The 16,441-nt window shown below is 32.7% G+C and overlaps 1 protein-coding gene across 1 annotated transcript; it reads right to left on the reverse strand.

Annotated features, from left to right (window-relative positions):
• Nucleotides 1-235: 235 nt before the first annotated feature.
• LOC111629707 (regulating synaptic membrane exocytosis protein 3-like) lies at nucleotides 236-16,426 on the reverse strand. The gene is made up of 3 exons (XM_023373601.1): nucleotides 16,125-16,426; nucleotides 9,391-9,530; nucleotides 236-3,418 (listed from the first exon to the last, which is right to left on the reverse strand). Exons 1-3 carry the CDS (start codon nucleotides 16,207-16,209, stop codon nucleotides 3,227-3,229), a joined length of 417 nt encoding a protein of 138 aa, XP_023229369.1. The 5' UTR covers nucleotides 16,210-16,426; the 3' UTR covers nucleotides 236-3,226.
• Between the last annotated feature and the right edge of the window lie 15 nt (nucleotides 16,427-16,441).

A 16,441-nucleotide genomic window follows, 5' to 3' on the forward strand; every position in this document is an offset into this window, starting at 1 on the left:
TTTTTTTTACCGACTCCACAGCCCTGTTCTAAAGTAAATTTTTTAATTATGTTTTTTTCATAAAATTAAGGTATAAAATTGATTTTAGTTTAATTTTTCAAAATATTATGAAAAAATTGTCTAACATTCTAAAAATTTTATATTATAATAAAAATACTATATAATTAAAAAATTATATTTTATTGTAATGTGAATTCTGTTTAAAGCAATTTGAATAATTATCTGGAAAAATACATCAATTTGATAATTTTTTTATTTCAAAATCTGAGAGATTAAAAAAGAATACATCAAAGAAACAATCCCTGCTGAAAGAGAATCCATCACAGTAAGTGGGAAAATTCACAATACCCACAAAAAGAGGAAATCAGATTGTTAGGATGACCATGGTGTAGAGAGGCAGCTGTCACAAGAATGTTCAAAATCCAGACAATCTTAAATTGGTAATACAACAGAACAAAAGTTTTCCCCTTTTTTTGTTGAGTTTGGATTATTAAGAAAAATTTTGTGCTCAAAAGTTGAGCGACATCGGTACCATAATTTCACAATATGTGAACAACAACTGTTGTTTAACATTAACAGTCTTCAAATTCCATTGTTTGGAGTTTATTACACTTTATTGTATCATGCAAAATTCAGTTTCAGACATTATTGATCAGAAATCATACTCTTCAGTTATTTTCTTTGCATATAGTTGGAAAACTGCCATTCGATTACATGTGACTGGTCAGTCAAAGGATGCTACCTTTGCTAATAACATAAAGGAATAGAATAATAATTTGGAAGTTGAACATTTCAGATATTTAGATAAATTTAATCTAAATTATCTGTATTTAACAGTATTATAAAATAAATGAAATACTGTCAACATTGAAATAACAAATAATATACCTTATATTTTATAACTGCAAAGACTGACAATATTTGCAAATATAACATATGTATATAAACAATTCTAATATTTTAAATTAATACTAAACAAAAAAAAGGAAAGTATCCCTATTTTGCTACTTCAAAAGTAAGTATTCAATATAAAATCTTTTAGTTAAATAGAATAATTTACATTATCACAGGAATTATATTTATAAAAAATTACTTCAAAACAGCCATCATAATTCATTCAAGCAAAATTAAAAATAATACTAAGATATTTTAAATTTTTATATCTATTTAAAACAATAAATGATGTTTCAAACACCTCAGCTCATTTTGTCAGGTACATTGGCACAAATATCATAATTAGCACAAAAATTGCTTTTAACAGCAAATTGATATTATTTTCCCTGACCTCAATAAGATAAAATAAATTTAATGACTTGTTATTTTATTCTTGTGAATATGTATACAGTCATATACACATACACAACTGATTACAAAACTCTTGGCATGAAAAACTGATGGGATATAATTTTAGTTAGGTACATACAGAGTTTAATACAATTTAGACAATGAACAATACATTTCTCCCACAAGAATCATGCACAGAGAGAGAATACTCACAATAAAAATTTTAAATTTTAAGGCCTAATAATAATCTATAGGATTTTTGTAATTTAAAAATTTATTTTAGGTAGAAATGTATCAGACATAAAACTGAATAAATGACGAGGATAATGTAATCTGCTGAGTAACAAACCAGTCAATTCCAACAAGGACACATAATAAGACTATGATCTCACTACTGACAATTCAATAACTTTCAAACATAAGGCACCAGGCAAAGATGTCAACTTGTATACGTAACATTTCCAAACAAAGGCACAAATACCACCTCTCATTAAGACTAGTGCTGTTTTCTTGTGGGGTTTTGTTAATTTTTTATTATCAAAGTAGTCTCAATTGCACATACTCAATTGAAATATACATATAAGTAAAAATAATAAATAAAAATCTTGCACGTTTTTTTTAAAATAATTTCTTTTATGGAAAAAATATAAATAACAAATAACATCTTGTAATATATGAAAAAACATGCATTACAAGATTGCATTATATATGTTTTGTTTTCTCATTTATAGTTTCCAACAGAACTCAACATTCTGCTTATTTTTACAGTACATAAATTACGTTCAATTTATGTGGCTAATCATATCAGGAAAGCTTTGATTCACTCATTTCAGACACGTACATCTCAGAGGAAATCAGCAAAGACACCAAACAAGATAAATTAAGAGGTAGTGCTTGACAGTAACAATAATGAGTTTTTAGTCTTTTGTAAATAAGTAACCAAACTTTTTAGTTTATAAAACCAATACAATTTAGCAATGTATAACATAGAATTGCTATCTTTTACATATAATAAATGAAAATATAAACATCTTTGATAATTAAATAGTTTATGCTATGGATGGAATTTGAAAGAACAAAATGCATACCCATTTCTCTGTAGAGAAGTGGCTATCTTGCCTCCTACCGAGATGACATACTTTGCCTCTACATTCACCATGGTTTTAAAAGTCCACATGGCAGCATGACAGCATCCTGATCCTTGTTTTTTTTATTGATGAGCAACATAAGCACCATTTGCATGCCCTGCAATATTTAAACTTATCCAGTCTTTTATAGAACCCCTGTAGATGTGGAATCATTTCAGATTTTAATTATTAACACACTTTAACATGTTTAATTTTTTAATCATGTCAAGATGTTCACGTAATTGAGTTCACTAGTTAAATGAGAAAAAGATATCGTACTTATGGTTTATCCCAACCACAATGATGGCACCATGAAACAATGACATGATTTAGTTCTGTACAATTTGCTGTAACTTGCTCCAACTGGAAATAGAAAAAAAGATTCTTCTTTGGCATCTTGTTAAATTGTTAAATCAATAACACAAATTTATACTCGCAAAGGCAAAAATTGGTTGTTCGTTTATTATGTTTTTTTCATAGGTAGAAGAAAATTCCCACGCAATCAGAAATGACGCCATTTGATGAACAAGAGCTCTCAAAAGAAATTTTTTCTATTTATGTGTAGAGATGGCTGATTTGAAGAACATTGAATAAAGTTTCAGAGGAAGTATTATAGTGAATAGTAAAATACAACATTTCAGGCACTCCTCCCAGTGGAAACAAGATGTTGCATTGAGAACACTGCAACATTTTTGTGCAGAGATTTCGTACAAAGAAACTGCCTTCTATCTCCTGCCAGATCCCTTTCCAGAAGGCATTCATCCAGCAAAAAGCTCAATGGGCACTGATTTGACTCTCTTCAAAAAATGATTCAATCAACCAAAACTTCCCATTGAAACTAAAGAGTTCCGTTGAATATCTGCTGGAAGGTTGACGAGGGAAGAAGGATGGAACAATTTATACCAACCAATCACAATATTGGAGAGGTCTAGATCATCAAGCATAATCTGAGCAACTCCCATAAACACTTTCTTTTCCATTCTACCATAATCACCCCAAACAGTTACCTGAAAAATTTTAAAATTATATCTAAAACAAATACAAAACAATGTCATCAATGCATAATATTTCAAAGATAACTTTTAATAAAGAAAATTTATTCCAGATTCAAGTGACCTCCAAAAAAGTGATTATAAAAACAAATGATAAATAATTTTCAAAACATGAATATAATAATGCATTCCTTATTTTATTGTAATCTCTAAAAGTAATAAAAGTTATTTATTAGAAGAAATAATTTTTAAGTAAATATTTCATATTCTTGAATGCCCAAATTTAGTTAAAATTTTAAAATATTTGTTTTGTTATCACAGGAAAACTTTCTGGAGATTAAAGTAATTCATATGAATTTCAAAGGTTTTTGAAAGGAAGTACAGTAAGACTTTGTTTAATGCTACCTTGATTCATGCTGATTTCATATAACACAATCTACTGAAAGTCTTAAAAAAAAAGCCCAAATTTATGTTGATCCAAATTAATGCAGCATTTCATTGATTTGTACATAATACAATTATTCCCAAACACAAACCAATCAGCAAAAGGTGGTAATTTGTCGCAGTACTGTATTTTCCCTTAAAATATAATATCACGGATGCCATAGGGAATATCAACATCACTTGGCAAGAATTAACTGACAAATGCATGAATGGAAAGTGGAAGAAGGTATGGCTGGAGAATTCTCAACAAGAAGAGCCTATCGTTGACCAAATTGTCAACCTAATTGATACAGCAGGTCAGATGTAGACAAGCAGGATATTGAGGAGTTAATGCAGGTTTCTGGTGAGAGCTTTACCAATGACAAACCTCCAAGAACTAGCAGAACAAGGAATTCAGTGATTCTGAAAACGAAGAATTCAAAGAATTTCTCTACAGATTTCCTTAGTAAAAGTTTAGTAATGATAACTACAATTGTTGATCAAATTGTAGCGATTGATTCAGATTTTGAAAGGAGTGCAAAAGCAAGACAAAGCATTTTGGATGCAATCTCCTGCTACCGACATTTGGTTAACGAAAGAAAAAAAGGAAAGGGATTGTCAGTGATTCTAACCCTCACATATGGTTATCATTCAATATCCTGCCTCCAGCATCCCCCTATGACCCACTTACTTCTTTTCACACCTCTAGATTTATTCACTGCCCACTTTGGGAACCACTGATGTAGTCACCAAGATCATCATTAAAAAGCAAAAAAATTGTTTGTATGCAGCAAACATTCATCTGCTATTGTGATTTTTCCCAAAACTAGCAAAAACAAATATATGCATACTTTGCTATTAGTTCTCTCCCATTTATTTTCTGGACATTCAATCCATACTTTAATTGATATTATTAGACACTTCTATTTGAATTTGTACCTTAAAAGATGATAACTTAAAACACAACTGGTAAAGTATCCATTTTAAATGCATATGATTGACTACGCAATGTTTCCAGTACTGTAACTAGGCAATATGTACACAGACACAGAGCCCACAATGTTAGGGGCTGTGAAGTGAACTGAAAAAAGTCAATTATTATTTTAAAATCTTAAATTTCACCACAGTGTTCTGCTCAGTGGATGCTAAGAAATCCTTTCTTGTCATATCCATCATAGGTTCAGCCAAGTCTACAATGGTGGTGAAAGATGTGGCCCAACATTTCTGGGACAAACTACCATGTAAATTTTCCACAGTTTTTATACTGCCTAAATTCAATACTGGGTGTCCTCAGAGCAATAAGCTGCTGCCTTAGCCAGATTGGCATCAAACAGTGTTCAAATGGGGAATAGGCCCAGGAACCAATTGCATTATTTAACAGTTTAGTCATTAATTATTGTGTTGCTTAGTCCCTAGATGGGTCTCCATACACTCACTCTCTTCACCAATATCTGATTGCTTAAGTCAATTCTATATTCAGTCAATGTCTCTTAATAACAATTTCTGGTGTTTGTCAAAGTATACTATCTTGGATAGTACATCTTGACAAACACCAGAAATTTCTATTGGATAGAATATATACATAATGACTGTCATCTGCTTGACAATGGTTTGTAAATATTGGGTTGTTCGGAAAGTAAGTTCGTTTTTTTCCATGAAAAAAACCACAATATTTTTATAATAAATAAATATTTTATTGAATTATATATCGACCATTTTGGTCAAATACCTGACAAACTTATGTGAAATTTGACATTATCGTGGTAAACACTACACCTGTTTTGCTGATCAATTCTGGCCTTTTCTGTTTGATGATATTACTCAATTTGTTTACTCAATGGCAGTACACTTTCAAATCAATTGTTAAATTGTCTGGTAAAAGCTCCAAAAACAAAATTTCCTTAAAATCCCACCAAAGAGAGCATCTCTCTAAGAACATGTGGAACCTATATATCGAGCTTTGAAACAAAACCAATTTGTTTCAAGTAATCATAAGCAGTTCAATTTGACAGATTTAATCTTAGTGATTTCACATGTTGTTATTCGGCAGTTTGCTTCAATCAGTATCTTTATTTTGTTTTCATTGGCTTCAACTGGCTGTCCAGAACGTGGTGCATCTTCAATATTGAAATTGCCAGAACGAAATTTTATAAACCAATTTTGGCACTGTCTTTCTCTTAACACATCATCTCCATACATGTACCACAATTTTTTTCTTGCTTGAACAGCATTTTGATTTTTTGGTGATAAAAAAGCAAAATATGCTGAAAATGATGCTTTCGATCTTCCATATTTGATAAGACACAAAAAATAAACAATTGCACAAAATCAAACAAAATTTTTTACAAAGCCTTAAAATGCTAGCTGTCAAAATATATAATGATAATACGGTTTAGAATAAAAATGGCAGGAAAAATACGACTAATCCGTCTAGTGGTAAAAAAAAACGAACTTACTTTTCGAACAACCTAATAGAATTTTAAAAAATTTCATATAAGGATCTCCAGAAAGTTTCCATCTATCTGTAATTGATGGCCAGATCTTTAAACTTTATAAATCTCCATCATTTATAGATGTTTCAATTGGGATCAGTTAGAGGTAGGATAATCTGAGTCTGGTCACAGGCACTATCTATGTCGTTTTCTGATAGTATGAACTTAGAGCCTATCTTCCATCACCTTTTCTGATAGCATAAATATGCTCATTGATTATTTTCTCCAAACATCTAGTAATTGCTCCAATAAAGCCAACAAATTCAAACCAACCATCAGGAGAAACTGCACTTTATTCAATCTTAACGTACTTCAAGGACCAGGAAAAGCAAATACTTACCAGGAATTTATTTCATCCTGCTTATAGATAGATATTTTAACAAATAGTAAATAAAGTGTGGTTTCTCCTGATGGCTGGTTTGAATTTGTTGGCTTTATTGGAGCAATTATTAGATCTTTGGAAAAAATAATCAATGAGCATATCTATGCTATCAGAAAAGGTGGTGAAGGATAGCGTATACGTTGGAAAATGATAGATATCACCTATCACCAAGTCCTGACCATTCCTGCTAACTGATTCCACTTGAAATATCTAAAAAGAATGAGATTTATAGTTTCCTTTAGGGCTACTGTCAGACAAGCACCATACCATTAGTAGTCATTTTTATTCTGGATGTGTAAATGTTGACACAGATCTCATAGATTGTGATGTGCTGTTTTCTATTACATACAGAAGAATTTAAAAACAAATGACAAGGACTTATTTATTCTGACATCATCACAATGCTGAGCTACAATTTTTAATCATATTTTTAATTTATTTAATTTAAAATAGATGTTCACATCAAATTAGTAGCCAATTACCATATTTTAACTGTGAGGCTTTGGCCCCTGTATATCATACTTTTCCTTTAACAATACAGTTGTGTAGGTCATCTATCTAACACCTTTCAGGAAAAATTTTTGAGTTGAAATAACATGACTTCCAGTTTGCATTGGAAGTTCTTATACAGTTAATCAGGGCCTCCTGCTGCTAAGATTTCTATATCTTGTCTTGTCAGTAACTTTCCAAAACTGGGATCATATAAACACAGACAACCAAACCAATACTAGCAACTATGTAATTAACAAAGAAAATATTTACTAATGTTTTTGTCTATTTTCATCTATTTAAAATACAGTAGAGCGTCGTTTGTCTGAAAGCCGATCAACTGAAATGTTGGTTAACCGAAAGCGTTCCAGTCAGACTGTGTCATGCTGAATCAAAAGTTTTTGATACTAGATTAACTTCCAAAATATAATTTTTTTGTTTTTATATTTTTCAATATATTTATTTTTGTACAAAATAAAGAAATAATTTTTAATGATACAATAGCCATGATTATTATTTTAAAAAATTTACGTTAGGCTTAACATCAACGAAAATTCAATGCGAAGCGACACACAATGGAGAAAAATTTCAACATGGGATAGGTTAATATATTTTTTCGTACATAATTGGTATCTGAAAAATAAGTTATCCAAATAACTCCAGTCCCCAATTGATTTGGATAAACAATGCTCTACTGTATATGAAAATGTTAGTAAATATTTTATTTATTAATTACATATACAACCAAATCAATACTAGCAACTATGTCTTGTCTTGTCTTTCAGCTAACTCTCCTTAATCTCAAGAACAAAGCCAAACAGATGACAGTGGGAATTTATAAGCCTACAGTTTTTTTTAAAAAAAACCAGAAAATATTGGGTATATCCTTTTGAGCATAACTGGCCTTCCTTTTTCTTATTTTTGTCTTTATACAGTTCAAATGAAGTTTCTCATAGTTCTGGCCCCTCACTAATTTGTATGATCATTTTACTTATATCAATGTGCATTTTTTAAAATACACAGATACACCCTTCAGCAGGAATGACACACCCGGTACTTCCTCAAAACAATGTTACCATGTCCATTGTTTTTTGCACTCTTCTGTTTACCATAGACTTGAGTGAATCTCCCAGCTATGTCATTTGATTATCGTGGATGATCTGGTGCCCTGTCTGCACAGTGCAGCATCATTCTGACTAATCCCGTGTCTTTTTGCAACCCTGTGACATCCGTCAAAAATGATGGATGTGAAATCATGCTTGTCTGACATTAGCCTAAAGATCTGGCCATCAATTATAGATAGGTGGATACTTTCTCTATTGACAGGAGATCCTTATATGAAAATCCTTTCTGATCTTATTTGCAAACCACTGCTGAACAGGATGCCAATCATCGTGTATATACTCTATCTTAAAGCCAAACAATTGCTGGATGATATTGGCAATCAGGTTATATATTCTAACTGTGAGGCTTTGGACAGTTCTAAACCCATCATTAATTAATTAAAATATTTTTGAAAGAAAAAAGAAAGGATTTGCAAAAAGTTGTATTTCTAGCTTTTGTGATATCATCTCCAGTTGGGATTGATTAAACATAGATCATGAGAGAGGTCAAAATCAAAGTTGATACCTTGTTGGTCACTCATTGCTAAGTGTAACCTCTTAAAAAAATGAGAATAAGAAAAAGCAACCAATCAGAATGGGCAATCAGAGACAGAAAATAATCCTGAATTTCAAATATGCCATTTTGTTTACCATATTTGTCAATTTTCACAAGTGTTTTAAAAATTATCATCATCATCAGTGTATCACAGAGAAACAAAGAGTTAAATATGCATATTTTGATTATATTATTTCACATCAGTTAGACTTGTTAGCCAAAAAAAATTTCCACATTTTTGTTTTATTTTCAACAAGCACTTGGCAGGTTTTGGCTGTTTTTGAAGCACTTTTGGCAACTGTTGATTGAAAGTATTTGGCAGCACTATATCCTTCAGATGTGTAGTCAGTTCATTACGATAGGTTTTTCATGTATTAGTCACCTTTGTGCTTAGGTCACAATGCAACAAATTTTATGAATACAATCTTATTTAGACTGCAGCAAATTTAGATATTGATAAACATTTAATAATAGAAATTTTTAAAAAAAATGTAAAATAAAAGGAATCAGGAATTTTTTAGTTTAAAATAATGAAAATATACCTGTAAAACACAACCCCTGTAATCTTCATGGAACACTAACTGCTGCTGATAAAGGGGATCTAGTGTTTTCCTGGCAATAGAAGTCTTAGTCTTAGCTATACACTTGCGACCATTAACAAGATATACCTTCACATATGGAGCTNTAGATGTTTTTACTTAATAATATTAAAATAATTTCTATTATTGAATTCAGATATCACAATTACAATTCAGATATCAGCTATATCATTAATTATGGTTAAATAATTTTTACTTGCTTTTATAAGAAGCAACTAAAAATTACTCAATTAAGTTAATATCAAATGTATAACATTACATTTACATTGTACTGTATATATGTAATAAAAAAAATTCTCTACTATTTATTATTTATTTCCATATCACTATACAGATTTGGAAATATTTCATCACTTGACTGGAATAAAAATTAATGATGTACTGTACATAATTTATTGAAAATTATGATGATTCTCTAAATTTTGTTAATCTTTGAATAGTGCATTTAATTACACTTCTTCTATAGAAGGACAGTTTTAAAATACCATTTTTATAAATTATCTAAATGTAAATTACAACAGGAAATACATAACAACACACACAGAATCAATAATTGGTGTAAAGAAAACAAAAATGTTTTCCAACTCCTGAGTTCTTTGGGCACTATAACAGTTAACGGATGGAATGTCATTCAGAACATAAAAGCTTTTTTTGAAAGAAATGTAAATTCAAACTATGAGTATAAAAATTTAAAGCTGCACATGTGTTGTCCTAACAATCCACAAAACCTTTTTATAACAGTGTTGTGTCCGTAACAATCTTCACTAACGTTTTCGACCTCCACTAAGGTCTTCTTCAGGTGCTGAATAAATGGTGTCTCCTCTTGACTGTTGGAACGATGATGCTTGAGATGTAAATAATGCGCATATCGTGTTTCACCCCTCCGCTTGTCCCAGTTCGAATTCTTCGAATAAGTATCTCCACGTCTGCGTGATCGTCTCTCTGTCTTTAAAGTTGATGCAGTGTCACCAATGTTGGCTTTATAAATCTTCCAGGCCTCCAGGTGATGGATGTGATCAATACGAAATGCCTGTCTGATTACTTTGGTGTTTTGGAAGTCCGCCCGAATTTCAGGGTCGGTAACACCACCACCTTGTCGGCCTACGTTACTGACCCTGAAATTCAGGCGGACTTCCAAAACACCAAAGTAATCAGACAGGCGTTTCGTATTGATCACATCCGTCACCTGGAGGCCTGGAAGATTTATAAAGCCAACATTGGTGGCACCTGCATCAACTTTAAAGACAGCGGGACGATCACGCAGACGTGGAGATACTTATTCGAAGAATTCGAACTGGGACAAGCGGAGGGGTAAAACACGATACGTGCATTATTTACATCTTGAGCATCATTGTTCCAACGGTCAAGAGAAGACACTGTTTAGTCAGCACCTGAAGAAGACCTCGGTGGAGGTCGAAAACGTCAGTGAAGATTGTTACGGACATAACACTGTTATAAAAAGGTTTTGTGGATTGTTATTACTCAACGCAGTGTTTAAGATTAGAAGTCGTTTTATGTGTTGTCAAGATTCAACCAATGACTATACTGTCATGTCAAGCAGAGCCTGCCAAGCCATTGACAACATTTCCTCCTTATACAAAATTATTAAAAGTTAGCTTTAAAGATTTCTATGGCCTCCAACCATCTGAGATGCTCCTCGTGGGGTGTAGTGAGAAGGAGTTTGGCCTGCGTGAAGTCTGCCAAAATTTCTGGATCCACTGTTTAGGTAGAGGGCTGTGGAAGTTCTAGCATGTTGCATGTTTGAAATGTTCTTGTATTCTGGTTCTCATAGAACATTTAGTGGACCCAATATACAGAAGGTCTCTATCAAATCTGATGTCCCTGATAGGTCATTGTATATGCCAGGAATCTGGTAGGGTTGGGAGGGTCCTTTCCATATGAAATATGTTGAAAATAGACAAGCACCTTCTGAAGGCTATATGAACAGCATGCTTCTTTGTATGCAAAAATCACTATGAACTTAGGTAGGGGTTAAAAGTAACAGATACTCGATTCCACTTCCCCAGTTTTGTCAGTTAGCAATGTGTTGACACACGGCATGGATTCCAGATGGGTCTGCTGGTATAAATCAATCAGCTGATGTACAACTTTAGAGTAACCATGGGCAATGGCTAACTCTTCTACTAGTGCTAATTTAGCATCAAGAGCTTAAGGGTAGAAGAGCAAGACAAACTTTTTAGACTTTAAATCTCTCTACCTCCATTGAACTTCCTCCATGTTTTTGTGTGCTCTGGAACATCTTGTTTCATATTGTTAGTGATGACACTCTCCATCAGCACATTCTAGAGATGGCCCATTTAATTTACTACAGTTTGGTCTTTCAATCTAATAGTATCAATTGGGGAAAGAGAGTCCTGATGGATAGCCCAATATCAGGAGACCTATGTAAGATAGTAATTTGACAATTAGAAAGCAAAGTCCTCCCCCAGATCCTCCATAACATTCTTTTTTACAGGAAGTATATTGATGACATTATTATTTTTTGGAAGACAGTTATGGATTTAACAGCCTTTGTCAATACCATCAATAACAATTCTTATAGGTTGATCCTGTAAGTGGAGCAATCTAGCCCCTCATAGGTGACTTCTTAGACATCAATATTATTTTTATTTGGTTGGATATCAGCACCTCAGTACTTCTCAAGCAGGATCAATGTCTTCTTACATCCTAGTTGGATCATGAAATCCTTATCATTATAAGATTGCAGCCTACAAAGTGTTATTTATGAGGACTTTTACCCACTCTTCTCTTTTACCCTCAAGCTCTTGATGCTGAATTAGCACTAATTTATATAGTTATGTTAAATAAATTGTCGAATCACCATTTTACATAGGTCTTATGATATTGGGCTATCCATTGGGACCCCCTTTCCCTGATTGATACTATTAGATTGAAAGACCGAACTGTAACAAATTAAATGGGCCATCTCTAGAATGTGCTTATGGAGAGTGTCATTACTAACAATATGAAACAAGATGTCCCAGAGCACACAAAAACATGGAGAAAGTTTAATGGAGAGTTAGAGGGATTTAAAGTAGTGTTGCAACGAATAGTATATTTGGCCTCAGGCCGAATACCGAATATTTGGCCAAGAGTGTGGCCAAATAGCCGAATATTCGGCCAAACTATTTGGCTTGATTAACGCACGTACGAAAATTGGCACGCAAACCACATTATGGCAAGGACCCTGCTCTCTATTGGCCCACTGTCACTATGCTTCTCCAATCGTGTTAATTCTTGACAGTTCAGACAAGAGCGTCATGGCATTGTGTGATAAATGATAAGTGATGATATCAAATGTGGATAACAATGAAATGACCTACACATGTAAATAACGGAAGAAGAATAGAGAAGAACCACAAAGTGAAAATGTGAAAATAAATATGAAATTGAGTTGATAACATAATCGAACAAGTCAAGGCAGCTTATTGGCGCGAAATTTGCGGCCGTCAATGCCAAACAATTGTTGTCATAGACTTCGGAAAGCTAAATGCTTGTAATGAAAGTCACTTAATGTGCATGGGTGAAAGCCTGGGACTGTTTGGGCTGTCAAGCTGTCTCGAATCTGTGAAATCATAACTGTGACATATACCAACGTCCTATCTGTCTCTTTTCTCCGTTATCACCAGACTATGAGTCAGGTAATTATAAAATGGAAAAACTACGATGGAAAAGTGATGAATCAAAAGTATTGTGAGCACATATTATGATGTATGCATAGGCATACGTGGACTAGAGCGATAGAGGAAAGAGAAAGGGAAGAGCAAAGAGGAGCGCTTAAAAAGAAGGATAGGCAGGATCAGACCCTCAGATGTGCGACGATTCTCAAACGAATAGATGTGTATGTGTGTTGATCTTTGTAATTATAAATTGTGAATACAAGTGACTAATATTATGTTCTTTTTTATTTTGTGTATGTTATAAGTTATAAATAAATATAAACAAACAACACTAACCCGATAACATTAAATCTAAATACCAAAATGATTAATTTACTGTGTTTTTGTTATTTCTTACTCCAATTTTTAGGTATTCGGTATTCGGCCGAATAGTGATTAAATATTTGGTATTCGGCCGAGTAGCGAAAAATAGACCGAATACCGAATAGTAACCGAATATTCGTTACATCACTAATTTAAAGTCTAAAATAGTTTGTCTTGAGATTGTTTTTTGTGTTCTTCCTACCAGTTATTGGTTCTGTGTGCATCATTATGATCTGAATGACTCCTGAAAATTCTGTCTTTATGTTTGGGTGTACTTCAAAAGGTATTGTTCATCATAAGTACTTGAACATTGGTCAAACCCTCATAGCAAATTTGTGCAGTGAGCAGCTACAATGAGTACATGACAAATTAAGGATAAAACAGCCATTTTTGGCATGTATTCATTAAGGTGTTTTTGTTTCTACATGATAACACTCATCATTGCTGAAATTACAAGAAACAAAATACAGTGTGTGATTGGTTAGTGAACAAATCTGACAAGTGCTTTTCTGAAATTTTATTTAAAGAAGAAACTAATAATATTATGGAGCCTAAAAAGAGTGGAGTGTCAAGAACTGTGCGTACTATAGAAACCAAGCAAGAGATAATAGCCAAGGTAGATAATGAGCAGAAGATGTCTGATGTTGCTAGGCAATATGACTTGAACAGGTCTACAGTAGGCACAATCTTAGCTAAGAAAGATATAATCAAGAAGACTCAAGCAGCTAAAGGAGTAACAAAAATCACATCTGAGAAACAAAGATGTGCCATCCATGAAAAAATGGAGAGATGCTTTTAATTTGGATAAAAGAAAGAGAAATGGAAAGAGATGTAACTAGTATGACTATCATTCAAGAGAAAACTAGAGAAATTTTTTAAGAACTAAAGAAACAAACTCCACATTTGTCATATGAGAAGATAGAATTCAAGGCTACCACTGGATGGTTTGCAAAGTTTAGGAAATCAGGCATTAAACATGTGGTAATCCATGGTGAGTTGACTAATTCAGATAAAGAAAAAAACAGAATTTCTGTCTCAAGTTTGAAGAATTCATTTTAAAAGAAGGATATTGTCTACAACAAATTTTCAATTGTGATTAAACTCATATATTTTGGAAGTGCATGCTGAACTGTATACCTACATCATGAAAGATGAGAAAAATATTCATGGGTTCATGAAAGACCAATTCATATTACTTTTAGGAGCTGATGCTAGTGGTGATATAAAGCATGTCCTGCTTCTTGTTTATCACTCTGAGAACCCTAGAGCATTAATAAATTCCATAATTAAAGAAAGACTGCCAGTGATGTGAAGATTGAATAAAAGGGCTTGGGTCACACAAGCTCTTTTCAAAGAATGGCTGTTTGAAGTTTGTACTCTAAGCATCAAGGGTTACCTTCAGACCAATGAATTGCCATTGAAAGCAATGTTGCTATTGGACAATGCACCAGGACACCAAAAAGACATTGAAGATAATTTGCTGGAAAACTTTCCTTGGCTGATAGTTTAGTTTTGTCTCCAAATACCACTTTGTTGATTCAGCCAATGAATCAGAAGGTTATTACAGGTTTCAAGAAATTGTACATTTACAAACTTTTTTGTTGGTGTTTTGAAATATGCCAGTTCTCCTCAACAATGACCTGGAAAACATGTTGAAAAGAAAAATTTGATATTCTTGAAGCTATCAGGCTCATTCAAAAGGTGGGGTCACTCAATAACAGTTAAATTCTACTTGGAAAAAGCTGTGTCCCACCAGCATTCAGGGAGATGGAAATAATGTCCCTGAAATTATGCATGAACTTGTGACAACTGCTAGAGATCTTGAATTGGAGGTGAATGAAGATGATTACATTGAGGAGCTCATAATGGAACATAAAACTGATCTGATGATAGAAGAATTCCAAGAACTCTTAAATGAAGAACACCGAGAAACTTTGTGAGATGTGTTTTCTTCTGAAAAATAGGAACATGAAAAAGGACCAATGCTGACATCTGCTATTAAAGATCTTTTGAAGAAGTGGGAGGATGTCAGAACAACAGTCTTAGAATGGGATCCAAAACAGGTCGAGGTTAATGGGCTTGAAGAGTTCTATAACAACAATGCTATTAATTACTTCTGAAAAATTCTGAAGAAGAGAAAAAAGCAATCGACATTAGACAGATTCTTTAATGCCCCACAAATGGAAAAAAAAACATGATTGATAAAAATGCAAGACTGTATATGTATGTATTATTACTATTCCATATAAATAAACATAGTAAGAAAATATATAATTTTTATATATTTTTGGGAGTCTCCAGAACAAATTAACCAAATTTCCATAAAAATCTATGGTAAATCGATAATCAGTTAAACAATTCAGGCAGCAAACATGGTCTTGGATTGGATAATGTTCATTAACCAATCACCCACTGTAATGCAATTGGGATGGGAACTTTTACCTCATCCTTCCTATTCTCATGACTTATGGTAATCTGACAGAGATAAGCCAGGAGAATAGAAAGAAATTACTTTATTTAAAAAATCAAAATTTAGATATAGAGAATCCTCACTTATAGAAAATATTTTGAAATATCAACAACATATATATGCATGCAAAGTTTTTGGATAAATTATTTTTTTCTGCTTAAAATTTTAAGATTTGTTACTTTCAATATAAAGATATATCTTACCAGGTGAGCCTTTTGCTCCTGCTTTTGGTTGTAAACCACGAGCTCGTATTACTTCAACCTCAAGATTTCCTTTACGGTCGCACATGCTTAGCTGAATATCTCCCAAACTGGGAGATGCTAAGACTTGTCTTCCAACTAATTGACCTGGTCCCAAACCTTCCACAAAATTAGAAAACTCTCCTTCTGATGCAAGTCTTAACGAAGGCAACCATCTATCATAGTTATATTGAAAGTCATATTTTATTACATTTTAAAAACAAATGATTATAATATAGTACATTCAAAGTATATTAAAAAGTTTTGATAGTTAACATTGA

This window comes from Centruroides sculpturatus, unplaced genomic scaffold (assembly GCF_000671375.1).
Source record: "Centruroides sculpturatus isolate CEXI.00-Female unplaced genomic scaffold, Cexi_2.0 scaffold460, whole genome shotgun sequence".
Taxonomy (NCBI): Eukaryota; Metazoa; Arthropoda; class Arachnida; order Scorpiones; family Buthidae; genus Centruroides; species Centruroides sculpturatus.

What these genes read in the sequence shown, in the direction of transcription:
- LOC111629707 (XM_023373601.1), bottom strand. Translation starts at nt 16,209, where the DNA reads ATGTGCGACCGTAAAGGAAATCTTGAGGTTGAAGTAATACGAGCTCGT. An exon ending in ACAGGGGTTGTGTTTTACAG is followed by an intron (nt 3,419 to 9,390) that starts GTATATTTTCAT and finishes AAAATTTTTCAG; the next exon opens with GTAACTGTTTGGGGTGATTA.